This window comes from Canis lupus, chromosome 22 (genome assembly GCF_003254725.2).
Source record: "Canis lupus dingo isolate Sandy chromosome 22, ASM325472v2, whole genome shotgun sequence".
NCBI lineage: Eukaryota > Metazoa > Chordata > Mammalia > Carnivora > Canidae > Canis > Canis lupus.
Genome location: NC_064264.1, coordinates 27,225,117 through 27,252,089, shown reverse-complemented (window position 1 = coordinate 27,252,089; position 26,973 = coordinate 27,225,117). Strand labels below are relative to the sequence as shown.

Sequence of the window (26,973 nt, the reverse complement as noted above, 5' to 3'; positions counted from 1 at the left end):
TGTGAGATTTTGACTTCCTTTCTGGTGGTGTCAGATGCTGAAGGCTTATTTTGTCTATTTCCTAACCCAGTCCTTGAATCGGCCATTTTTTCTAAGAAGCCCCATCCTTTATATTGGAGAATGGTATTAAAAACCAAGCCCTAGGTGTGTGCTTGTTGCTATTGGATTAAAAAACTTTTGGTGATCTTTTACTCTTCTAGAAGGGGGGGGGGGGGCGGGGATTAAAAGCCCAATTTGTTCTATTTACCTCCGACAATAACAGTTTTCAGCTAATTATCTTGAAGTTAATGCTGTATGTGTGTAGTGACCAGGAAAGAAAAAAAGCATTCACAAACTATATCTCCCTCTATACTTTTAATCCTATTTTTAAAACAAGTCTCCTTTTTTTGTTTTAAACTAAGTTAGCAATGTGTGAATTGTCTTCCTTATTAACTGCCCTGATAAGACAGATCCTTTTAAATAGTTTTGGGAATGGAATTTGCTGTTTTTTGCTACTGGAGTTGAAGAAGGCAGGCAAAAAACATAAATCTTTTAGGCACTTTTTATTTTCCAAAAAAAATTGTCGTTAATATATAAACATCTCATTCTCTCAAAAAATTCTACAACTATACAGCTGTTTGCTCCATTATTTGCATAGGAAATGACCACAATACAAAAATAAGAGGGGAAAAGAAGCAAAACAGCAACCAATTTATGCTTCGTATGTAGGCCTGTTTCCACGTATAAACATTTTGAAGCCTTACAAAATATTTACACCGTTTGTCATCTATTTACATGTTTTAAGAGCAACTTTTCTAACAAACAAAACTATAATTTATCAAGTTATGAAAATTTTCTAAAAAAACTTACTATATTACCACAAAATAAATAAAGATAAACAATATCTTAAAAACAAAATTAAATTTTCATTTTCAATTAAGACCCCTTTTGGCATTTTGCTTATTTATTCTGCCCTTTGGTTAACAGCATCAACATCACATTACTATCATATTGCATATATGTAGCACTTGCTTCCTTAAGCTTTCAACATGTCATTTATAATTAAAGGCAGACACTGAGTCAGTATTAACAATGCTTAACTAAACTGCACTGTAATTTAGGTAAAATTACTGTGTCTCACTGTATATTACATGCAAAATCCACATAAATTGTCATTTAGCCCACAGTACTGCACGAACAAACATCCCGGTATGCGAAAACTGCATCATAAATTCAACACTGCCACGTGAGAGCTACAAGTCTTTTTATTAAAATGATACTGTGTTTAGCTTATAGTAAGAGGTTTAAATTTTGTGTGTCCTATCTTTAAGCTCCAGTCCACAATTCATATAAAATGTCGTTCATATTTAAAATAAGCAATCCTAGTTTAATCAGTGCATGGAATCTGCTTTTTAAGTTCATTTGAATGATTATTTCTTTCTCCTAAAGAAATGAATTTGGTGAGGTTTGAAGAGGCATCTTACCACAAATTGTAACTGTAATTGTATTCATGGTTATTTTCAAACAGAATTATTTATGATTTTCCCCCAAAAGAATCTTAGAAAACTTGTAATAAACCTATAAAGCTGATTTGCATATTTACAAAATTTTGAATAGCAAATATAGGCAACTCATATAAAAACAAACAAAAAAACACATTTGTTCAATGGCTATCTGTGAATTGCCAGGTACGCTGTGTACCTCTAAGGAATTATCTAATATTGAAAAAAACTACTTGATGTCAAGTAAAATCTTGACATGCAATCCAGCTCTTCTGTGCCTGCCAACTGACTTGTTTACTAAACACTGTCACATTAAATGATGGTGTTTCGGTAAAGACACTGCAAACACACCCTGCACCCCCACCCCCCTACTCACACTGAGATGTGGCTGCCTGTCAGGAGATGAAATCTGCTTGAGTAAAGCCATATACATTACAGCAAGCATTCCAGATTCTTATAAGGACCAAACACTTTGGTATTCATACAATGTATTCCCTGTTTTCTCAAATATACAAAATATACATTTCCAGTTTTTAGTTTTCTTTTCCTTTTTTTATATATATAGTTAAGTGTGTAGTTTAAAACTTTGCCAAAGGAACCGCAGGACGGCAGGGTGAATTGCATAGGCACGGCAGGCCACAGCGGGGCTCAGTTCTGATGCCTCTTCATGTGCAGGGCCAGGTGGTCGGAGCGGGAGAAGCTGCGGTTGCACACGCCACACTGGAACGGCTTGGCCCCGGTGTGCTTTCGGTAGTGGCGGGTCAGCTCGTCCGAGCGCGCAAACCTCCAGTCACAGCCCTCCCAGGTGCACTTATACGGCTTCTCACCTGTGACAAGGGACCAAGAGGAGGTGAGGTGGCCTGCTAGCAAGACAAACATCACAGACCCTGCCTGAGAAGGGAGATCTTAAAAAAAAATCATGGTCCAGGGGAAGGAGGGTTCATGAATTCCATTATGACCTAAATTTTCTCTAAGAATCTAGTGGAGAGGGATCCCTGGGTGGCGCAGCGGTTTGGCGCCTGCCTTTGGCCCAGGGCGTGATCCTGGAGACCCGGGATCGAATCCCACATCGGGCTCCCGGTGCATGGAGCCTGCTTCTCCCTCTGCCTGTGTCTCTGCCTCTCTCTCTCTTTCTCTCTGTGTGACTATCATAAATAAACAAAAATTAAAAAAAAAAAAAAAGAATCTAGTGGAGAGAGTCATGGTTTCCCTGGTAGCATTCAACCTAATTACAGCAAGAAAAAGGTTTTTGGAGTTCTTTGGAAGAGCAGGAAAACGTTGATTTTGAATGTGCAAGACAAATGGGTGCATTTGTACGTATTGTTCCCATACATGTACACCCATGAAATGACTAGATGAACTTGGGGGACCTGTATCTGCTGTGGAGCACAACTTCACCAACAAACCCAAATTAAATTAGTAAAGGACCAATAAGACAGCCAAAGGAGAACAAAAAAATTCTGAGCCTGCTCAAATCACCAATGCAATGAACTGAATGTACCACAACTGCGATCCTTTACTTCAAACCAAGTCCTAACTAAATGTTTCTAAACTAGCCAGACTAAACTTCACATAAACTAGTTAGCTTGTCTGAACTCGGGGCCTCCAAAATGGATTGATGAATGGGCACTCTTCGAAAGTCACTCCAGCACACACACATTCACACCTTCCTGTTTTTCAGTCAGATTAGAGCAAAACAAGACTAGAAAATATTAAAGTTGGTGTTAAAGCTTTATGCATTTGATATTTAATAAATTCCTCAACCAGATACTGGTAACTTCACTTTACTGAAGAATAATGAAACCACCATAATAATTCTAACATTTGCTGATATATACGTGTATCTGTGCCAAGTACCTGCCAGGCACTGTCCTCCTGAGTGTTTGGGATACGACAGTCAACAAAAATGCTTGGCCTCATGGAGCTTACATGCATAATACCTGTTTTAAAAGTCTCTAATCATTCAATCTATCTATTCTATTCTACTCTCACAGCACTTTTCATTTTTGTAAATTGACATTTAGGTCACAATCCCAATGCAATTTGTATTATTCTTAATGTTATTTGAAGTTAACTAGTTGCTAATCCTTCAAATTCATTTAATATTGATAATGCAGCCTTAACTCCCAGTTTAAGAATTAACCCTATTTAACTGAGATCATATATTCCCCCTCTAAATAAATCCTCAAACCTGAGAATGTTTCACTGAGCATTAACTAGTAAGTTCCTTTATGTTTCATTTTGTTAGAATTTTCTACGAATTTGTTAGAGTTTTGTGAGATAAATTTGCTCATTAAAGTATTCCTGTGAGCTTACTGCTCAGTTTTATATGGATACCTTTTAAAACTCTGAATAGTCAAATTCCTGAATTCCTTAAAACATGTTTTCTTGTGAAAGAGAAGAGCCTCCGAGTCACTTTGAATACTCTTTACTTCGTACCACAATGAAACCCAACAACCTTTCTGTCTGATTTAGCAGTATCATATTCAGGAAGTTGTAAGATTACTCAACTGAGTCCAAATTTTAAAAGACACTGTCCACATCAACCGAGATTTCTACAGTTTGTGGTTAATATATTTTTGCTGTCCTGATAACTCTGACTTAAAAAAAAAATCCTGTAAGGACAAAGAAAAAAGGGCCAGAATAGCTCTTTGAAATTTGTACCTATTATTTCCCAGGAGATTTTTTTCTTTCAAATTCTACGGTATGCATTCCCAAACCTCCTTTCCTCCCTCCTCTGCCTCTGAACCAAGACAGATACACTTATTTTTTAAATTTCCTTTTTGATTTACATCACTCTATTTTAAAAATGTCAATTATATAATTTTTTTTCTCATTATAAAGTCTTAGAATTTAAGCCTAATACACTCCAATCTTTCAAGTAACATAATAAATCACTTTTCCCTCATTTATATTCACATATTATTTGATACCAGGAGTAAATCTAGCTCTTACTCTTGAAAACGTAAATCAAAGAGAAAAGATGAACTTTTTGCACAAGCATTTGTTTTTTGTTCCTCGTGAAAAATAAATCGCAAAACATCTTGGTTAAATACTACACTGTCAATTAATGGAAAGAGAAAGTTATTTCTGATGTCTGAAGCAAGGAAAAAAATTCCTAAAGTGCTCCAATTTTAAAAGAAATCATTCTAGCCTTTTGCATTTAATAATTAAATAGCAAGAGAACTGAATTTTCAGAGTTTATTTAAGAAACAAGGGACACTAGACTCTTTTTGTTCACTATTTTTATTGGCTATGAAGCAATAAACTGCACCAATATTTTTAAAAGTTTACTTTACTGATTGGTTGAAAAACGGTAGCCATTAAAGTTCCTAAAACATTTGGGGTTTTGCTCTCAATTTATGCACATCTATAGATTGTTCAGCCAAGAATACTACCAGTGTCTGGGACGTTAGTTATGGGGCCAAGTTTTTACTATAAAAGCAAGGACAACTATTCCCCACTTGGGGCAGTTTCTATGGGATTTGTTCAAGTGTCAACACCGCTCAAGTTAAACATCATAGAGGAAGCTGGTACCCAATTTCTGGCCAAATAGTAGATTCGGGCCTTTCTTCCTCAGCCAGAAACACTATGCACAGTACTTCTGGGAAACCAAACTGACTTCCTTTAAGTTATTTCAACAGGATAGAGCTTTCAAAAGTTTAATTGGATTTTTACAGAATCTCTTTCCAATACCACCAATTTAAAATATTTAGTTAAGCTCTTTCAACATCAACTGTATTTTTAAGTTTTCATGCTGTTAATGTGAAACTTTCCAAAGGCAGAAGAAAAAAAAAAATGACAAGTTTGAACAGCATGAAAAACAAGCTTCAACTTTATCTCCAAAAAAAGTATTTTTTTTATTCCACTTTAAAATTAACTAGGAGTATTTTGTGAGGAATCCCTAATCTTAAAAATTGTTCAAGTTATACAGGTTATCAGTACTGGTAAAGCCAATTAATGTATTTCATAAAAATGTTAAAAAGCAAAAGCATTAACAGTAAGAGGGAGCAAGCACAAACATTCATTGAGTACAAACTCTGGAACCAGGTATTTCTGATTTTTTTCACTTAATCCTCACAATAATTCCATGAGTTAGAAGTGAAACAATGAGCTCCAGGTTAAGAATCCGGCCCTGCCACTTGTCCTTAGTGTCCTACTGAAGTTCTCCATTAGCAAACACTCATTCACTGCTTACGAACAACTTAAGAACAAATATTATTCAAATGTATTTAAAGATTCTAAAGCCACTTGAGGTCAGTTATGGAATAGCTTAATGGACTCAGCAGGCCTTAAACTGCAGACAGTGGGAAGCAGAGTGTATACCTTAGCCAGCCTTCAGTGGAGACCCATCTTTCAAGACCAGCAGGATCCAGAAAACTGTTCTGACAATCCCAAATGTCACCCAATGATCCGTTTCCCTCTACCCTAGGCTAAATGAATTTCAGGGGGTAAGCAGAACATGTTTACAATGTATTTGAAATCTTCAGCAATACACTAAAATATTATCTTATTTTTTTCCCTCTGATAAACAGGTAAAAAATGACTTCTGAACCTACCACAACAGAATGGGAGGTTTCTCTGCTCTGCTGAACACATTCAATAGATTCATACCAAGGCCTTTCCCTAGAATGTTCCACATAGGTCCTTCTAACAACAAAAAAATATCATAGATGGAAATATTTCTCAGAATACCTATTTTAGGTAACTTTTTAAAAGTTTATTACAGCAAATTTGCATATCTGATCTCCCTCCTGATAACTAAAAGCCATTTCCATTGTATCTGATAGAGACTAAAAATCATCAGGATTAAAACCAGTATTTAGTAAATGAGAGTGTAACCTGCACTAAATGACCTGGAAAACACACACGTAAGTCTTAATCTTGATTTTCTCCTTTAAAAAAAAAAAAAAAAAAAAGACTTAGTCACTGGCCTCAAAGAACTTAAAATCCATTTCTCATTCTGAGAAAAACAATGCAAACAGTTAAAGTGGAATAAATTATTTCAATAGTTGGTACTAAATCTTAATTCTTAGAACTTAAGTCCTTGAAGTTAAAACGGCTCTTATTTCAGAAGGAAAATTTTTATGTAATTTAGTAATAATTATACTTTTTTCCATTACTAGAGATGGAATTTAGTCTGAAACAATCTCTATATTCTAATAAGAGGTGAAAAATAGGAATCATGGGGAAATATTAAACATCTAAAAAAAAAGATAAGGTAGGATGATTTGGGCTCATTAATTCAAATTTTTATATATCTATGCCAGTAATTTTCCATTTAAAAAATCTTTTTATTAAAGCTCATTGTAGCACATCTCCTTCACTTGGAACAGAAGGGTAGGCAGTTCATTTCAAAAATTAGTATTTTTTTATCTGCAAAATGCAACTAATATTTACTAGATATAGTATCACGTCAATAATGTACCCTCTTTCAGGAAACTGATTAATTAAAAGGATATATTAAAATTAAATTTTTTCTTTCTCCCTCCCAATTTGTGGTCAGTTCATATGCTTACCCCTTTCTTTGAAATTTGATTCACCTTAAAACTTCCAGAAAACCTCTGAACAGTCCAGAAGAATTCATTCCACTTCTCTGAATCCCCATCACCATTTAGATTTGTTTTGAACGACTGGTTTACACTTACACATACGTTGCTGTAAAAGGTTCAAATAGATGTGTTTTGTCCCCTTCATTAGTTTTGAAAGTTCCTCAAGGACAGACACTATTTTTTATTCCAGTTGCAAAGCCACACTTCTCATAATGCATCTTTGGAACAATCACATGTTTGGCCAAGTCTGACCAATTCTGACATTTTCATTAATGAAAAGGAGGGAAGGTATAAGAAACAGGAAAGCATCTGGTGTTGTCTACCAGAATGTTTCTTCGCCCACTTGAAGCAAGGCTTTGCCTGGTTCTATTCCACCTAGAATGAGACTAATCTCACTAAATGTATGATTAAGTAGGAATCATGCTTTTAGGACACGTTCAGAATCCATTTAGCATGGAATCCACTTATTATCCATCATATAAAGTTGTATAAGGCTAAATAAACTCTACATAAACAAGTTTTCCTTTACAGAATTGGGAGTAGATTTGATGAAAACCAAGGAGTTCTTAAGCTCCTACTGCTAGCCTAAAACAGCAAAGGGACCTCTGTGGCCAAGGAACAGTGAGCTGACAAATCCAAAGGGGTTACATCTGCAGTCTCCTCCCTGAGCGAATCTGTAGTGTCCTAAGTTTCTGCCATTTCTCCTAAGGGTTCCCGACAAAAAGCATGGAAAAATCCTCGCTCATTAATAGTGTTAATAAAATGCCAATTCTTGAGGCTGACAAAAAGACAACACTCAGATTTGCCTTCTTGGAATAAGAACCCAAACTGAACTTTTTAAAAAACTGGTCAATGAAAGATTTTGCCTCTTCATTTTTAACCAAAACAGAAAAATTCTGTATTTCTAGCACTGAATGAGTATTAGATATTCTTTCCTCTAATTTGCACTTACTGTGGTTACCTCGACAAAGATTTCTCCCAGCTCTTAAAAGGTTTATATTTATAAAGTAGTAAAAAAGAAACATTCTTCTGCCTAGGTACTTTTTACTGAAAGTTACCTAAGATGCACTTCTAAAACAGTAACTCCCCCTAATCAGAGTTAAAGATCCTTGAATATAAATAATACAGGCTGACAGAATAGGAATGCTGCTACACAGATACTTTTACTAAAGTAGGGCATTACTTTGTTTCTAATCTTCCACCAGAAAAAAATGTAGGTCATCAAGTAAACAGCTACTACATTCTATAGAACTAAAAATATCTGCCCAAGTAAAAAATCTTGGGTGATTAAGGTATTGTATTTAAAAATGTATACATTCTCTCTACCTTCACAGCTGATTATTTCTATCTCAGCTTCAACAATCCCATTTAATCTGCTTATGAACTACCTTCTCCCACTAGTTTAGAAGGACAAAAGGGAAGAAAAAGATTCTCTTTGGATTCTCCACAAGATCAGTCCAAATGTTTGCTTAATCAAATTATACTTCTTAACCTTCGATAAGCTTTATCATCTCAAAACAATGTTTAATCAATTTCCTATGTAAATGTTTTTCAGATGAAAGAACAAGTCCTAGAAGCAAAGTTTAATTTTCCCAGTGAGTCATTAAAAAGAAATTGTTTTTAAGCTTTCACGCTTGTAAATATCTTTCCAGGGGTCTGAACTAGCAAGTCTCTTAAGTTACTACTTTTCTTACATAAGCTTGAAATGGTCAGTATAGAAAATAGATTTCAAAGCTGCAAATAAAAATAAATTAAGAATTTTAACTAGTAACATCTGACATCACAAGCTAACTGTGATACTTTTTTCTGCATATCTTCAAATATAGACTCAAAAAAATCCACTGGATACTAAGTAATTTCATCCTATACAATTTTCCCACCTCTACCAACAAGAAGGATTACCAGGGTACATACCCATGTACTGATCTCTAGATCCAAACTTATGATCTCCATTAAGGCCATCTACCTACCTACCTACTTATCTGCAGAGGGAGGGAAAGAGACTTACGCTGATTTTAGCTCTAAATAACTTTCCAAGGAAGTGAAATTGTTCATATATATGTGGAAAGCCTTTTGGCTTTAAAGCCTTTAAAGCCTTTTGGTCCCTTCCACAATTCCAAAAAAAAAAGAGGAGTAACTTGTGTTCCAATCATTTTGAATTTTTTAGTGGCAAAGTACCATGAATGAAAATGTAGTGTCAATATTGTTAATATTTTAGATGCAAATCTATACCTAATACATTAAATGGATAATAAGTATAGAACAAAGAACTAGATAGAAAATTATACCTAGTTTTCTATTCAGCTGAGTATCCAAACTGAAACTAAAATCATCTTGAGCAGATTACACATTTTAAAGTATATGTAGTAAACATCTTAATATAAATATCATTAGGAAATAACATGTTCTACATAAGCAAGTAAGACAGATTATGGGAACCTATCCCCTTAAAACCAGGCTTGGGCTAAAAATCTTTCTAAAACTTAACTGTGGAATTCTTTCTTAATTAAACAAAGCACCCCAAACAGCTCATTGCAAAATGCAGCGCTAACAGTATAGTGCTTCCCTGAATCCATTTTGTGCTCCTCTGTTATTGTAGGTTTCCATTTTCTTGTGTGGGGGTGTTTCCAATTGTCCTTTCCTTATCAATCCTTGGCAAGTCACTCTGCGATTCAGAACCATGTAATGGTCTGTGCATACAGTCTCGGTCTAAGGGATCCTTGAGCCAAGTGTGTGTGCTGCTCGGAGACTTTCTCTCTACAGTTGTTCATTTTCTGCCTTGTTCCAGATAGCTGAGACTGATAAATGATCTAAAAATGTTTCCATACTCTAATTTCCCAACCACTTTTGCATATTCTTTAAGGGGTAAGTACATACCCACACATTTGACTAAAATCACTAAGAATTTAAACACCTGTATTGAGTTCACTAGTTTTCAAACTTTCTTTGGAAAGCAAGTACTTTTTTACTAAACCATAAATATCATTTTCAAAGAAATTTCCAAACCCAATGTAAAAGTCCTATTTCATAAGCACACCAAGAAATCAGTAGCAGTGATAAAAAAAATTTTCAATTTCTTGCAAACTTTTCTTTGTATATACAGCCTTAATTTTTTTTTTTCCTATTGCATTTTACCTTTTTTGGTCTCAAGCTTGTGCTTAGAATTACTTTAAATCTTCATTATGAAGTTAAAGTGTATGAGTAGAAACAACTATCCTGCTGATTACAGTAGATTATTCTACTTTATGTGTTTAAAAATGGTGTGGATTTATAAGGGCAAAATAGTTATGTGAATCTTTTCCTTAAAAGGTGCTCACAGCAGCAACTTTTAAATGATGTCAATGGGTACTGCCCATATATACATCAAAAGACCTACACAAATTTCAGTAGAATGTTTGCATTACATGCTTTTAAAAGTGTGATATACCAGCCAATACTGTTGCCTAGAAGTAGCCATAATTATATCTGACCAGAGGCATGATGTATACACACACATTACGAATAACAAACACCCACACGCCAATATAAGGGGTTACCTCTACAGACCTTTAAGTATGTTACTGTTATATATACAGACATGTCTGTAAGTGAAATAGATTTCCTAAAATACAGGAAATGTACATTTCAGGTATTTCGTTTGACCATACAAAGACAGAACTTGGTACAACTTGTATATTCCTTATGAATAAAGGAATCAAAGTGTATGAACTTAGAAAAATGCTAAAGGACTTCTGGTTCAAGAAACTGGTATCTTGTACTTTCATTCTAAATTTTTTGAAAAAGGTCTTGTTTTGGAAAGACTGTTTCCTTATGTTCAATTTGCAAGTCAAGAAGCACTTACTATCTAAAAATCCAGAATAAGCAATTAAATACAACTCAGATGTAGTTTGTTTTAATTGCTTAAATCATTTTTAAAACATAAGGTAACTTGACATTTTAAAGCAATTACAATTATATTCCAAGGAAATGCTAGGGTGGCTTTTCACGTTCTGCCTGCAAAATGGCAATCACTTAAAAAGTAATTTTTGTATCAAATACAAGATCTATCCCATACAGACTGTTTTAAAAATCTCCTAACAAATTGTCCAGGGCAGGGGCAGGAAGGGAGACACAGTAGGGGACCTATATACAAAGCAAAACAAAACAGCTATTAAGTAAGTTATTTAGAAATACCTAGGCCTAAAAGGGAAAAAGGAAAAAAAAAAAAAGAGAATTTTCTGGCTTCAGATACATTCACTAAAAAACAAGCAGCAGGGGAGGGATGCAACTAGAGAGCACAGGTAATTTTAAAAGACATTGTCTAGAAACTAGAAATGAGGAGAAAACAACCTCAATGCTCTATGATTACCCAAGAACGGGTTTAGCCAGATGAACAAGTCGGCTACAAACCCTCCCCAAGGCATTTGAGAGACTATCAAACAAAACTTTATTAAACTGGATTACATAGTCTCATTCAGTAGTCGTCAATGGCCATGCACTTATGATCAGGTGAAAAAGCTGATGCATAGGACCCAAACTAGGCCTGGGTCCTCTTTTTAGTTTGATTTTATTAGTATGAGCACTGTTAAAAACAGCCTGCTATTAAATTTCTTTGCCAGCAGGTCAAATTCCAGAATCCCAGCTATAAGCATTCAGAGCACTAAACCCTGACAGGGGTTGTAAGGCCATTCAGATATGCTCTGACTACATCCCTGCAATAAGCAGTTGATTACAGTGTGATATGCAATTGCACTCTTTTTATTAGGAGACTTTAACCTCATAAAAAAACATGTTCCCTCCTTCCTTTCCTATCTCCCATTTCAAGGACTTTCAAAGAAGAAAAAAACTAGTTAAAATGCTTCAATTTTATTTCCATTCCCATTAGTCAAAATTCAGGTAAAAGCCCAATTTCAATGTTTCTTTCTCTAATAGAATATTAATTCTATAACTGGCTATTTTAGTATTTCTATATGGAATATTTTCTTGGCCATCATGTGCATTTTGAAAACTTTAGACGGAGTTTACTATATATACTTAATGGTTGTTTAACTGTAAATATAATGCCTACTTTGAGCTGCTTATGTAGGATCTTGCGTTTCATATAATCACTTTGTCTATATCTAAAAACTTCAGGCCAAAACCATCCATTCATTTTAATACATGAGCTGTCTTTTCTTTAAAAGCAGTTTCTCAGAAAGTCCTGGAATCTACCACTGTCACCAGCACTATTTAGATTTTAATAAGTAGTGTTTATCACTGAGATATCAAGTAATACTTCCTTACATGCATACAAAATGTCTGCAGCCATATTCCTCCTAGTGTTCTATCTCAGCACTGACCTTTGTTCAAAGGCTTTTACTTTTTAATGCAGCAGTTAGAGATAACTACTTCATTTATCAAAACTCAATTTCCATAGTAACATCTAGCCTGGGGAGATTCAAGTCCTCACACTAATCCAACAACCCATTCAAAGGAACTGTTGAATACTTTGGTTTCCATAGCAATGATGGAATAAAACATTTTGCTAGGTCATTGCTTTTATTAGCAAACTTATTCTTTGAACTTTAGGTAAGGCTGAATTTACTGAGAGAGAAAAAAACACAATCATTTTGTGTAAGTTCTTTCCTTTAGGGCTGGTCTTTTAAGAAAATCCCAAATAGTAACCATCTATATATTTTGAAAATATTTTGGGTGTTTGGGAGCTTTTTAAGCATGCCATGTGGTTTTGTCCTAAAATGGTTTCAAATATATATTTTTAAAATTAAAAAGCATTTAAAAGTGAATGTACAGACCTGACAAAATAAACATTTGTAAAATTAAAGTGACTCTACCTAAAAGCACATTCTAAACAAAGATGAAATGTAAACTAGAATGAAGATAGTCTCAAATACGTCAAAATCTGGGCTGGCACAGGGTATAGAGTAACTTTTAAACCACAACCCCATCTTTGCCTGATTTAATACTCTGCAATTTCGTCCCTACCTTTCATCAGCCACATAAAACATGCTAAATAGAGATGTTAGGTTAAAGGTAAAATTAAAGATAATGTATTAAGCAGTCATGCTTTACATGCTAAATGGAAAAGTTTTAGCATTTAATATACCTTACAGCAGCCAAGGGATTTGTTATGGAAGGAAAAAAATGAGTTACATTTTTATATTCCTTCAAGATAGGAATTGCAGTGCCATTAAAGTTTTAAAATCCATTAGTAAACATTGTTGTTTACGTTTTTGGGTAATTCATTCTATGTGAGGTGACAGGGCAAGGCCTTGGTAAGGGAACATCAGCCTTCCTGGAACCAGACTTTTTCGTTGAACTGCATTTTGAGCCAAGCCAGTGCTGAAAAGGTAGGCCATTAAAAAATAAAGGTTGACAGAAGAAAGAAGAGATCAAACACGTGTTGGCTTTTAAAAGGATGAATACCACTTACACTATTTACACAACTCACAGAATTAACAAGAAAATTACATACCAGTATGAGTCCTCAGGTGAGCTTTTAAATGAGAAGACTTTGTATAAACTTTTGTGCAGCCTGAAATAATGGAGAGGAAGAACAGCTTGTCATTTTGGAGATCCTTTTGAAATCTTTACATTTGATGATTCAGTGTTTAAAATCTGGCTCTAAAGAAGAAATCTCTCATGCTAGTGAGATATTTATTTGAAGCGTCAGTTTTAAAGACTGCTCCCCTGTTACCTTATTAAAGGTATAAAGTGATTTACTTTATGTACCACTTTAGCAGAAAAAGCAGATAAACAAGCTACAAATGGAAAATGTATGTTTATATTCCAGTAGGTGCTTTATACTAGTAACATACTTCAGTGATTTAAAAACTTTTAATGGCTCTCGAGCTGACAGTGTTAAACCATTATCCAAGATGACTGCAATTTTCTGTGCTACTACATTTGTTTTTTCATTTAGTATATCACGCTGTATCAATTACATCCTGTATTAATCATAAACTAGCTTATGCCAGCAGCTTGTAGACTAAGTCATCACCATCATCAATTTAGATTTTGAGCCGCATCTCACTGAAGAATGAACATATGTTCATACGCCATCACAACTATCCTTAAATCTATTCTGTACACAGTCTTGTAACCCACCATCATGAAAGCAGCCTACTCAATCCCCATTTCATTACCACACCTTATTTTCCCTACCTTACCTTATCTCTTTTCAGGGCACTCAATTTAGAATTAAGACGCCAATTTAGGTGTTTAAGTAACTCTGACATAACTCAAAATTTGAATTTACATGCTACATTAAAAATAAAGAAGTCCAAGGTAACTTTTTTCCAGTATATTCTAGCCATTTTTTAAATACATACAACCATAATAGACAAACACAAAGTTATATCCCAGGGTACAGTACAGAGACTGAGATATGAAAAGGACAAAGTGGGTGATTTTTTTCATTGTCAAGTACCACTTTCCTATGCAAACTGAAAACCTGGTTTAAAAAGGTATGTGCACACACACACAGACACTAAATACAGGTACTGATGCTTTAACCGGGTTATATCACGTACCAGGGTAATCGCAGTAGTGGATGCGTCGTTTCTCCAAATCGGGGTTACTCCTTCTATTGTATCTGACAGGCTGGATGCTTTGTGAATTAACTGGCAGGGTGGCAGGTAAATTTGGATTGTGAATTGCCAGTTTGGAAGCAATTGTAGCAGCATAGGATGGAGGTGGGGTCAAATTCTGGAGCATCTCTGCTTGTCTATCTGGACTTCCCGGCTCTGAGCTTGGTGGTGACGGGGGAAAGTAAGTGGCCTGCTGTGGAAGAAACTGACTTGGCATTGTGTATGTGCAAGGGGGCATGCCCTGGAACTGTTTCATTGCAGTCTGCGGAACAGCAGAGGTGTGTGTGTTAAGGCCCGCCATGGCGGCGGACATAGAGACATTAAGAGTGTCCATCACTGCTGTCTGGTTTGTAGAACTGGGCATATCTAGATCCGGTGTGTTCAGCAGCTGGTACAGGTGGCCCTGCTGGGGAGGGACAGAAAGATGAAGATCTGGTGTAGGAAGTTCTTGTTTGATGAAAATATTGTTCACCTCTGGAGCTGCGGTCTGGTGTGAGCTGAATATACTGGTGAACTCGGGGAGGGCCTGGGTCGGGGCCGGAGGAGGGGCTGTCGTTTCACTCTGGTGGCTGAAAATGGTAACAGGTTCTGTCTTGATGTGTGTTACGCACGGTCTCTGGGATTTGTAGAGGCCAGTTCTCAGGTGAGTGATGTCAGGGAGGAAGACGTTCATGTTGATACTGTAAGGTAACCCTTCACTGTCAGTGAAGAACTGGTCTACGACTGAGGCACTGTCTCGTCTATACTTTTTATGCTCTGGAATCATTGAAACTGGAGGAAGCTGAGGTGTCAGATACTTCTCCATTTCACATCTTGTCTAAAAAAGAAGAGATACAAACATGCATAATCCACCCAATTCATCAGCTGAGTAAAGACAAACTTACTAAAAATTCCCCCAGCGATACCTGTGAGAAGTACTAGGGCAAGCTCCTTTCAAGCGTCGCTTATAAACGTATCAGGTTTATTTGTCAATTGTGTAATAACTGGTTTACCAAAACCCTTATGAAACTCTCTATAACGTGTATTTGGTAAAATCGCTCCCACAATCAGCCCCGGACAAAAAGTTTAACAGGCAAATCAAGAAAAAAAAAAAAAAAAAAGCAGCAGCAGCAGAAAGAAAGGATTAGAATTCCTTTCTAATCGATAACAAAGTGTATTTTTATAACTCACATACAAAAGCAGGATTCCCTACCCCATTACAGTTGAGTTTTCAACTTAAATACAGTATCGTACTACTACTGCCGAACCTCCTCAATTCTGCTCGTGCCATATTTATGTTAATACAGGTATGTTTAAACAAACAAAACCTAAGCAAAACAACCTTAAAAATAATATTGCGAAGTTCTGTTTTAGGGTTTCTTTCTGTTTGTTTGCCTAGGTAGATATTGTTGAAGTATCTAATATAACATATTCCTTGGCTATTTCAGTGCCTTTTCTCATGTACAGGTCACTGGAAACTTAAAATACAACCTCTTGAGCAGAACAGTATCCACTCAAAGAACAGAACAACTTCACTTTCAACATTTGATCTAAATGTTGATTTTAATCAGCAGATTCTGTAATTGGTTAATATGATAATGAAATGTTCCTATTCATATCCCTATCTAAAACAGATCTTTAATTACCTAGGGGAAAATCACTCCCTTGGTAGAGTGGTGCTAAGGAGTCCGTGGGTGGGGAGAGGCTGCTGTATCCCTAGCACAGTCATCAGCAAAACATTTACCATGTCCTTCTCAGTGGCCCAATGCTACATTCCCCCTTACTCTGTAAAAAAAAAAAAAAAAAAAAAAGCTCAATCATCCCTTAGCCTCTTGGTGTCTCTTAACCAGAAGTGACCAACCTGAAATAACCAAATCGTTCTCAAGTGGGGATTTTTTTTTTTTAACACAACGATCCAGAGCTTGTAACTAGTCACCCTCCGTCTTTTTTTTTTTCTTTTTACAAACTCTTCTATGCCAGTACATAAACTAGCACATAAACATAAACTTAATATTTATTTTTTTAACGTCGAAAAGTAAATTTTCAGAGCAAAGCAGAGCCCACCCCACCCCCATGAAATGGCTCATGCACCTATTAATCGTGGTGGCATCCTAACTGGTGAATAATACACTTTTTTTTTTTTTTTTTGCTATCACTTCATTTCAAAAGCGTTTCGTATCAGACCTCGTACCATTCGCTGTGGATGTTAAGACAGGGCTTCCCAGATAGACACGATTTAAAAATAAAAACTAACGCTCGGGCCCTGTGAGTCACACCTCTGACAAATGCCCCTGCCCTCTCCGGGCACCACGAGGCCCGCAGACCCCGCGGCGGCGCAGGGGCCGCACCAAGGGGCCGTGAAACGAAGCGTCTCGAAATAAACCCAACTAAAACCCTTCCGTGCGCTTCGCTCCCGTGGTGGTTAGTGGTTTCTGCTTTTAGCTCTTCCAGCTGTTTGCATGTGGGTATGTTTCCAATTTTTTTTTTTTTCCTTGGGACAGGCTAAAAGTCCCGGGAAGTTTTTTTTTTTTTTTTTTTTTTTTCCAGGGCTATATGACTCCCTGCGTGGGCGAAAGAAACAGGCGGCTGCTCTAATTCGGCTGCCGGGCAAGTGTAAAGAGCCAACTGCCAGCTTTCAACGCGGCTCCGGGAGGAAATTTACGCGCACATGAAGAAAACAACACCCCCGGTCCTTTTTCTGGGTCTTGGCTTTTTAAGGAAAAACACACACACACACACAGACACGCCGCTCCGGTACCACCGCAGCTCCCCCAGCTCTCGGTTCCCCAAGGCAGCCCCGAGATCGCGTCTAGAGCAGCCTGAGCCCCGAGATACGAAAGTAGCACCCGAGGCGCCTCCCGCCGGCACCCGGGCTGCGATTCCACCTGACCCGAGCCTACGAGGGGGATCCTCCGTGGGGTGGGGGTGGGGGTGGGGGTGGGGGTGGGGGTCGGGGTGCATCAGGGGAGAGCCGGGATTTAGACGGACGCTGGACGTGAGGCACGAGGGGCAACGCCAAGGTGCGTGTGAGCCCCCGCTCCGCTCGAACCTCTCCCCGGACGGGCCCATCGGGGCGGCTCCGGCCGGGACGCCCCCCCCCTTCCGGTCCCCCGACTTTCTCGCTGCTGCCTGCGAGCGCCCAGGCCGGCAGGGCCGGGAGGGGAGGGGAGGGGAGGGGAGGGGCCGCCCCCCGCCCCCCAGCGCCCCGACGCACGCCCCAGCTTGGAGCGGCCCCTGTCGCCCGCGCGTCGCAGCGGCGGGACACGCCCGAGCTCCGGGAGGGGGGCGGAGGGACGGACCGACGGAGGGAGGGAGGGAGGGAGGGAGGGAGGGAGGGGAGCGCCTCTTCCTACCTGGACCAGCTCCTCCGGGGGCAGCCGCGGGCCCGCGGCGGGCGGCGGCGCCGGCTGCGGCGGCTGCGGGGGCGCGGGCTGCGCCTGCGGGTGGTGGTGCGGGTGCTTCAGCTCCTCGCCCGGGAAGAGCGCCGCGTCGCGGGCCGGGTTCGCGGCGCCCAGCACGGGCTTGAGCTGCGCGAACACGGGCTCGTCCTGCGGGGCCGGCGGCTGGGGCACGGGTCCCAGGCGGGCGCTCATCGTCAGCACCCGCGTGGCCATTGGCACTCGCGGGGGGCGGGGGGCGGGGGCCGGCGGCTCCGGGCGCGGGTCGGGCGCGCTTCCCACCTCGCCCACGCCGACGCGGGCCGGCGAGCTCGGCGCGGGGCCGCGGGCGGAGAAGGGGACGCTCCGGGCGGGCGGACCCCCTCAGCCAACAGCCGGCGCGGTCTTCGAAGGCGCGCACGAGAAGCAAAACTCTTCCGCTCCGCCACGCGCAAACGCCAACGTCCCCGCGGCGGCCACTTTCTCCCGCCCCGCCCCGCCCCGCCGCGCCGCGCCGCGCCGCGCCGCGCTCTCTCACTCGCCGGAGCCCGCTCCCGCCACCGCCGGTCTCCGCGAGCGAGCTGCGAGCGCGCGTACCTGCCCCGCGACTACTGACACTTGACGCCCGCCTCTATTTTACCCAACTCCGGGTGGGCGGGGCCCGCCGGCCTGACTGGCAGCGCCGCAGCGAATCCCGGTGCCCCGAGGCCGGCCGGGCCGGAGGGCGCAGCCTATGAGGAGGGAGAGGCTCACGCGGGCCCCGCCCCCGCCGCGCTGACCCGCCCCCTCGGGCCACGAGCTTTCGCGCGCAGGGCGGCCGCGCAGTTTGTACACAACTTCTCTGACAGATTGGGCTGCCGGAGCCGGGGGCGGAGGAAAGGAGAGGCGCGGGTGGAATCTAGGAAGAGAGGGAATCGGGGTGGAGACGTGGAGGGAGATCTCTCCAACTGTTCTCCGCCAGGGCTAGGGAGAAAAAACAAGAGGTTTGCACGTCTTAGGTGTTGTGCAAGGGACCTGAGACTCCAAAGCCGAGAAGCCCGGCAGGCAGCGAGGTGGGGGCGCCGAGGGTTCGAGGGGCTTCTCTCAGGAGCGTGTATTTTTAAATATACAAAATGTACTTTTCTTTAGCGGAGAACTAGGGGCGGTGTGATAAGCAAATTTAAAAACAGCTCTTGTGTCTGTGTGTCTTCAGCAGTGAACGTGTCCATCTAGCAAAGCAAATCTGGAAGGTCCTGAATAAAAGGTTTAATGGCCAATAGATTTTTTTTTTTTTTTAAGTCCTGGCATAGGAGCTTGTTTTCCCCTACACTATGTAAATGGCTGGAAAGAAGGTTTCACACCCAATTTCTACCTCGTATCTGTATGGAGAGGAGGAGGATGGGAATATGGGGATATGAATTTTGAAGTTTTTGATATTTACAACTTTTGATTCTAGCCGAAGCCTGGAATCTAATTTAAGCCCTAACGACTAGTTCCAATGTATTTAAATAGAGATTACATCTTTGACTTGTTTTTGCTAGCACTGTATGTTCAAAAAAAAAAAAAAAATGGAGCTCAATATTTACAAAACAGAAACGTGGCACATTTACCTGACACTGGGGCACCTTTTCCTACGAAAAGACAACCAAAGGAGCCTTAGACGCTCAGCCGCTCTGAAAACTGGGAATCCAAATTTGTAGGAAAGTAATAGTCCAATATATTACCATCCATTAACTACATTATAATGGGAAGGTGCAGTTTTGCCATCAATCACCTAAGGAAAACACTTCCCTAATCCTTAATGTTCTTGTATACGATTTTATCTGGCTTATTGAGAAGCCGGAATAATAAACTGCAATAAAAATGCCTGGTATATTACTACATATGTATATATGTTGACAGCACACTATACTATTAGACAATTTTACATATACAACAGCCTACTCATCACTTCACAGTAAAACATCTTTAAAAAAAAAAAAAGGGAGTTCTTAGAAAAAATGTTCACTTCAAAGAGATGGACCTATTAAAAGAATGGATCTTATTTCAGTGTGTAGATTTAAAAAAATAATATACACATGAAATATTAGAGGTATTTACTATTAGGAAACAAAACTGTGCTGTAAATTTTTTTTTTCTCTTTTCCTTTTTGTTAAAAAGTGATTCATCTTTATGGCTGTGATCACTCTTTTCAGAGAATAGTTGACGACTACCTTCATGTTACCAAAGTAGTATTTAATAAGAGTCTTTGCAAATTTTTTTCTGACAGTTCTATAGTATCCACCTCCACCTTTAAGAAGCTGTCCTGATTTTCGCTAAGATTGAACCCAAGTATTGGGTTTGAACCCAAGGAATTAATTAATTAAATAACTTAGATTATAGAATTGGTATGGGATTTAATATTCCTTTTTTAAAAACTGAACTTTGACAGATTTTAGTTTTAACACTGATAACATGATCAAAACTCAATGTGATATAGATTACTCTCAATAGAACATTTATGTTCTTTTTAACTTAGGTTTAATATAATCTAGTATCTATTTATATTTTAATTTGCCTTCTTTTTTATCTTTCTTTTATCAGAGCATCAGCGGCCTGTTGTTTCAACCTAAGTTTTCACTACCATAAAATCCAGTTATTTTACTGGAAATATTTCTGTATGTCACACCACTCTTTAACATGCTTTCACTGACAAATCCTTTCCCAATAGCAAAACAAAACGAAACCCAACTATATGATAAGTTTTTAATAAAACACTTGTATAAATCCTGTTAATTTTGCTCACATTTCCATTTTTTGTAATGAATAAAGATATGAACCTAGCTACGGTTGGGCTTACAATATATTTATATTAGAAAAGTTGAATTCAGTCTTTTTTTATTCTAATATAGTAGCATTTATTTAAATTTCATTTCTAATATAAGGATTCATAAAATAGGGCTGTCACTTTTAAGTAATGGTTTCTCTGAAACGCCCAGCTCTGCAATCTCACAGAAAATAACTAGCTTAGCACTGTACAATAGTACGGAAATTGGAAAGTAATCCTTTTCTGAGACATTTGCCATGCGATTCTGAACACAGAAAGAACATGTTCAACCAAGCTTACTTGCTGTTAACACACGTGCTACAGCGGCAAACCTGATTCATCGACTTAGCAAAAAGGGTTAAAACTTGATAAATATTTTTCAAATGTTCCAGGTTCTACATTGGCATGATGCCAGACAGGGTGAATGGACAGATCCTCAATTACTTTGAACTTTCTAGTTCTTTGCATTCCTTCCTGCTTAGTAGTGCTGTACCATTAGGGAAGATAGGAGAAAACAAAAAACAAATGTCAGGTTTCAGAAATCAATTAGTGGCCTGGCAGTGGTATGTTAACTGAACTGTGCCAAAAGAGAGAATTCTGAGGGAAAGGAATAAAGTTGAGTAGTCAAGTTAGGTAGGAGGGTAAGCGTAGAAGCACTGTGCATGCTTAAGTCCTTAGTCACTGGGCAACACAGATTTAGTCTTAGAATAAACCATAAGTGTCACTATCTTTACGGGAATAAATACGCCTGAATGTGTGGGGGCTGAACAGGCATTCAGGGATGGGGGGGCAGGGAGGAGGCTTAAAGGGGGCAGTGGAAAAAAAATGAATAGCTTCTGAATGATGAGATGAGACAAATATGAAGCTATCACTCGGGCAATGTTCACAGGAAGACTCGGCAAGAGAAGTATCTGTATTCAGTTGTTCGGCCAAAATATCAGGGAGAGCTTGAAATTAAGACGATTTTAGACAACATGTTATTCACTTTGGAAAATATTCATGGAATATTCCATTTCTGTAAAGTCAGAATCAAATTACCAGAGTGATATTGGACTATAGAAAAAGCCCAAGAATGAGTAAAAATAATTTTTTATAAGGGAGTACTCTTCCCTAGGGTAAGATGATTCAATTTAAAATGACTTTCTTGATATTAACTGATTGCCTACCTAGTGTTAGAATTTGTATCAATAGAAACCTAAAAAACATAATTCTTGTGCTCTAAAACGTTTCACATTTTTATTATTTTAATGTTTTCATTAATGGCGACTGCTTTAAGCTACACTTCAAATTAAAAAAATTTGAGAAAAGAACACAATAAATAGAAATGGAGATTAGTTAAAATTCCAATCATTTTGACTCAAAGGTTAACAGACATGAGAAAAGATGTCCTTTTCATCCCTTTTTGTGGAAAAAATATCTAATTTAAATAGGATTAATATACCTCTTTTAACAGTTAAAATACTGTTGTAAGAAAAATCGTTAATACCCTATTTTTGTACCATCTCCCCCCTCCAGTTCTTAAGAAATTAAATTTTACATTAAGTTTGGATTTAAATGTGTTCTTCATGAAATATCTCATAAAACTCTCAATGATAGCTTATTCCTAAATGTTATATAATTTATCTAATCTATTTTTAAAACTTTAGTAATAGACAAAAAAAAAATAAAATAACAGAATTTTACCTTTTTGGGAGGACTGGGAGAGCTCTTTCCACCCTGTTAGTAAAATAAGCAGACAAAAATGACATAAATATAATGCCTTGAACCAAGTTACAGGCCAGGCATACTGTAGCTTAAGCTGTACAGTATTTGAATTCTGACTCTAAACATGATAGGAAAGGTTAGAGAAAAATCCTGAACTGAAGCAGTTATACCAAACAATCTTTTAGAACACTAAGGAGGCTACCTCACCAGGCCACATCATCATCACAATGAGCAGTGCTTTGAGCCAATTGCTGTTCCTGTGATGACAAAAGCACTAATGGTCGTAGGGTGTGGGGCATGCACAGTGAATGCTCAAATGAACTGCACAGGGGTCACAAGGGAAGACCCTTCTGGAGGTTAATTTGTAAAGGAAATGTGTAAAAGTAGTGCTAAGACCAAAGCTGGCTCTTCTGCTGTAACTTCTATCCATGAGTGATGCTTGTGTAAACTTGTATAACTTTTAAGGAGGACAATTTGACAATAAGTATGAAGAAGGCTAAAAATAGAAAAAACCGTGGGGCTGTTGGCTAGTTCGGTCAGTAGAGCATGTGGCCATTGATCTTGGGGTTGTGATTTTTAAGCCCTACCCTGGGAGTACTTTTAAAAAATACAAAATATCAAATAAAAAGACTTTTTAAAATGGAAATGATCTTTAAGATGATAGGTAATTCCTTCTCTAGGAAATATATATATATATGTTTATATATATATATATAATCAAATAAAATTAGAGATATCCCAAGTGACCAACAACAGAATAGCTGAATAATATATCTATACTATGGCTACTTTTCTGCCATCAGAAATCACATTTTAAAACATATTAAGTCACATGGGAAAGTACTCATGATATATCAAGTAAAAAAGTTAAAGAGGTTTTATAAATACACACATACATAGAGACGAAAAGAAAATACAGAACATATGTTTTTGGTAGCTACAATGTGATGGTCAAATGCTGGTAGGTTTTCATTGTTTTTCAATATTTTCTAAATTTTCCATAATTTCCATGTGTTCCATTTATAATGAGAATAAATGTTTTCAATAAAAAAGTAAGTAAACATTGTCTTTACACAGTTAAGAGTTCATTGGGACTGTAGGTAATGATCACATGATTTTCCATTTGCAGGGCACCTGGCTGGCTCAGTCAGTAGAGCACATGACTATTGATCTTAGGGTTGTGAGTTTGAACTCTGCGTTAGGGGTAGAGATCACTCAAAAAATTTTAAGACAGCACAAACACAAAAATTTTAAAAAATTTTTTAAATCCTTAAAAAAATGATTTTCCATTTGAAAGCAACATATATAAAGCCACAACGTGCGACCACCCTGTGCTATGAAAATATGTACATTTTCTTAACCAAACTGCTAGATTTTCAAGATTCACTGCAGAATAAATAAGCTGAAGAGAGATTACAAGGTTTGAAGTTGGAAAGGAACAACCTGTGGAGAATATATGAAATACAAATATAAATATATTTTATTTCCTATGTGATCAGTAAGACTTCTTATACAGTGATTTTTACTCAAAGTTATTTTGGGTATCTCATTTTATTTTCTTTGTTTTCCTCTATTAAAACTTATTTACAGTATTTTGACAAAGTATAGACTCTTAATAGATAGATAAAATTTATACACATCTTTATAGAGCTGTTTGTGTTGTTTGGTTTTTTAAATTCTAAAATATTCATAGAGGAGATATAGAATGAAATAGTTTTTTTTTTTTAATAGTTTTTTAATGAGATGTTTATACTACTACCTTCTGCCTTGTTCTCCTTCTTAGCACCCAAAGTTGTTCAAAATAATTCCCATGTGGCTACCTGGGTGACTCAGTTAATTAAGTGCTGGATTCTTGGTTTTGGCTCAGGTCGTGATCTCAGGTTCCTAGGATCAAGCCCCGTATCATTGGGCTCTGTGCTCAGTGGGGAGTCTCCTGGAGATTCTCTCCCTCTCCCTCTGCCCTTTCCTCCAATTGTGTTTGCTCTCCCCACCCCCCAGATAAATAAATAAATCTTAAAAAATAGAAAAGTAATTCCCAAAATTGCTTACTGGGAATTGAAAATTAATGCCTAGGGGAGGGTGGTGTTGGTGACCTAGGAACTTGATAATTAAAATATTTTCTATGAACTACTCAACGGGGCAGCCCCCAGTGGCTCAGTGGTTTAGCACCACCTTCAGTCCAGGGCATGATCCTGGAGGCCTGGGATCGAGTCCCACATTGGGCTCCCTGCATGGAGCCTGCTTCTCCCTCTGCCTCTGCCTCTGCCTCTGCCTCTGCCACTGCCTCTGCCTCTGTCTCTGCCTCTCTCTCTCTCTCTCTCTGTGTGTGTGTGTGTGTGTGTCTCTCATGAATAAATAAATAAAATCTTTAAGAAAATAAAATAAAATAAAATAAAAACTATTCAACAGAGAGCTGATTTCTGAATTAAGTGCTTCCATTTTCTTGCTACCTCCTGATCATGATATCAACCCACATGTAAAACACACACCGACAAACACACTTACACACACACCAGTCCCTATTCTAAATCATTCTGCACATTGTGCCTGCAAATATTTATCAAACACACTCCATGTGCTGAGCACTAGTGTAGGCCTTGGATCTATAAAGGTGAACAAGACACAGTCCCTGGCCTCAGTATCATCTGATAGGTAACCCCCCTCCTCAAATGTTTCATTGCTCCCCTTAGTCAGTAGATTGGAGTGAGACATTGTGCTGGATCCCAGCTGATCTCTCCAACCTGGAATCCCACTATGCCTCTCTGCCTCTTCTCCCAGGAAAATTAGGTTCTAACCATAGGGCTTATTTGCCATTTCCCAAATATCGCTGCTGTTCCCTCCAACTGTACTGTCTTTCTTTGACCAAAAAATCATATTATCACAAGCCCAACTAAAATCCCATATGTCTTCCAACATCACACCATATGTTCCAGTGAGAATTACCCTCTTTGGGGGCACCTGGCTGGCTCAGTCGGTAGAGCTTGTGACTCTTGATCTTGGAGTTGTGAGTTTAAGCCCCACATTTAGCTTTGTTTCTCCAGTAAACCATTTCCTACCATCTGCCTTGCATCCACTTCTGCGAACAAATCATATGTTCCTGCAGGACCCAAATGGTCTTGACTTTGAGTGCCTTCTGATGTTTCCTAGCACAGCGTCCCATACAAAATAGGCAACTGACGTTTGGCGAACTCAATTTTATTCATTATATACATAAAAAGTAAAATTAAGAATAAAAGTTTCATAGAATGCCTTCTAAAAATGTAGAAAAAATATGAGAAACATCACCATTTATGACATTTACAACCAATATATTAATTGATTCAGGCAAGAATTAGTGAAAGCTAAAATAACTGGGTGAAATTCTGATGAGCTATAAGACATTTACATAGTCATAGTATTTCCCATAGATGATGTATTAATTACCATGGGAAAAATGGTAACTTACCCATGGAAAAACTGGACAGATACTACCTTAAGAAAATGATCAAAATTAACATCACCAGGGGCTTCTGGCTAGCTCAAAGAGTAGAGGTTGTGACTCTTAATATTGCCATAGTGAGTTCAAGTCCCACATTGGGGATAGAGGTCATTTTAAAAAAATAAATTAACTTCATTTTTAAAAAAGATTTTATTTATTCATGAGAGACACACAGAGTGAGGCAGAGACACAGGAAGAGGGAGAAGCAGACTCCCCATGGGAGACCGAATGCAGGACTGGATCCCAGGACTGCAGGATCAGGCCCTGAGCCAAAGGCAAATGCTCAATGATTGAGCCACCCAGGCATCCCTAACATCATCATTAATGGGACAAACTGACTTCATGTCCTTCCTGATGTGATGAACTGAGAAGCATGAAACATTCCTTATCTTGTATTCCTACCAAAAATTCATATCCTGAATCCAATCAGGGGGAAAGAGCAGACAAATTCAATTTCAGGAACTTTCTATGAGCCCAGTACTCTTCAAAAATGTAAATATCATGAAAGAAACAGGCTCAGCCACAGTTTCTTTTTAAAGATATATATAATCCTGTTTGATCCAAATGTGGTGAGTGAGATTGTTATAATGAACCTTATTGGTGTAATTAGCAAATTTTGAGTATGGACTGTAAATTAGCAAAATTTCAGTGTGAGCTATAAATAAAATTTTCATACACTTTGAAATTCCACTTTAAGGAATTCATTCCTCAAAATCACTAAAATTAGCACAAGACAGATTTACCACAATGTTTATTACAGCATTGTTTGTAATGAACATTATTGGGGAAATTAGCAAAATCTGACTATGGAGAATGGTACATTCTAAACTTTATTTTTTTTTTAATATTTGTTTTTTACTTTATTTCCTCTTTGGTTTTTTGTTTTGTTTTGTTTTTTAAAGATTTTATTTATTTGTGACACAGAAAGAGGGCATACGCAAGGAGGGGGAAGGAAAGTGAGAAGCAGGCTCTCCGCTGAGCAGAAAGCCTGATGTGGGGCTCGATGTATGGGCTGATCCCAGGACCCCAGAATCATGACCTGAACCAAAGGC

General features: G+C 38.4%; 2 protein-coding genes across 4 annotated transcripts; both read right to left on the bottom strand.

Moving 5' to 3' along the window:
* Positions 1–527: 527 nt before the first annotated feature.
* On the bottom strand, positions 528–22,612 carry KLF5 (KLF transcription factor 5). 3 transcript variants are annotated; one of them, XM_025441099.3, is made up of 4 exons: positions 22,423–22,612; positions 14,542–15,415; positions 13,485–13,544; positions 528–2,308 (listed from the first exon to the last, which is right to left on the bottom strand). In XM_025441099.3, exons 2-4 carry the CDS (start codon positions 15,401–15,403, stop codon positions 2,130–2,132), a joined length of 1,101 nt encoding a protein of 366 aa, XP_025296884.1. In that variant the 5' UTR covers positions 15,404–15,415; positions 22,423–22,612; the 3' UTR covers positions 528–2,129. The 3 variants fall into 3 exon arrangements, with proteins under 3 accessions (XP_025296884.1, XP_025296883.1, XP_025296885.1); XM_025441098.3 differs by lacking the exon at positions 22,423–22,612 and adding an exon at positions 17,931–18,293; XM_025441100.3 differs by lacking the exon at positions 22,423–22,612 and adding an exon at positions 16,224–16,362.
* Positions 16,224–17,688, bottom strand: LOC125753324 (homeobox protein B-H1-like). Its single transcript, XM_049099282.1, has 2 exons — positions 17,315–17,688; positions 16,224–16,362 (listed from the first exon to the last, which is right to left on the bottom strand). Exons 1-2 carry the CDS (start codon positions 17,644–17,646, stop codon positions 16,332–16,334), a joined length of 363 nt encoding a protein of 120 aa, XP_048955239.1. The 5' UTR covers positions 17,647–17,688; the 3' UTR covers positions 16,224–16,331.
* Positions 22,613–26,973: the final 4,361 nt, after the last annotated feature.

Excerpts from the sequence above, each read along its gene's own strand:
- LOC125753324 (XM_049099282.1), bottom strand. The coding sequence starts at position 17,646 with ATGGGCCCGTCCGGGGAGAGGTTCGAGCGGAGCGGGGGCTCACACGCA. Across the intron at positions 16,363-17,314 it reads TACCGGAGCGGCGTGTCTGT|AGTAAGGGGGAATGTAGCAT; the intron begins GTGTGTGTGTGT and ends TTTTTTTTACAG.
- KLF5 (XM_025441098.3), bottom strand. The coding sequence starts at position 18,191 with ATGGCCACGCGGGTGCTGACGATGAGCGCCCGCCTGGGACCCGTGCCC. Across the intron at positions 15,416-17,930 it reads CCCCGGAGGAGCTGGTCCAG|ACAAGATGTGAAATGGAGAA; the intron begins GTAGGAAGAGGC and ends CTTCTTTTTTAG. Across the intron at positions 2,309-13,484 it reads TCACCTGAGGACTCATACTG|GTGAGAAGCCGTATAAGTGC; the intron begins GTATGTAATTTT and ends CCCTTGTCACAG.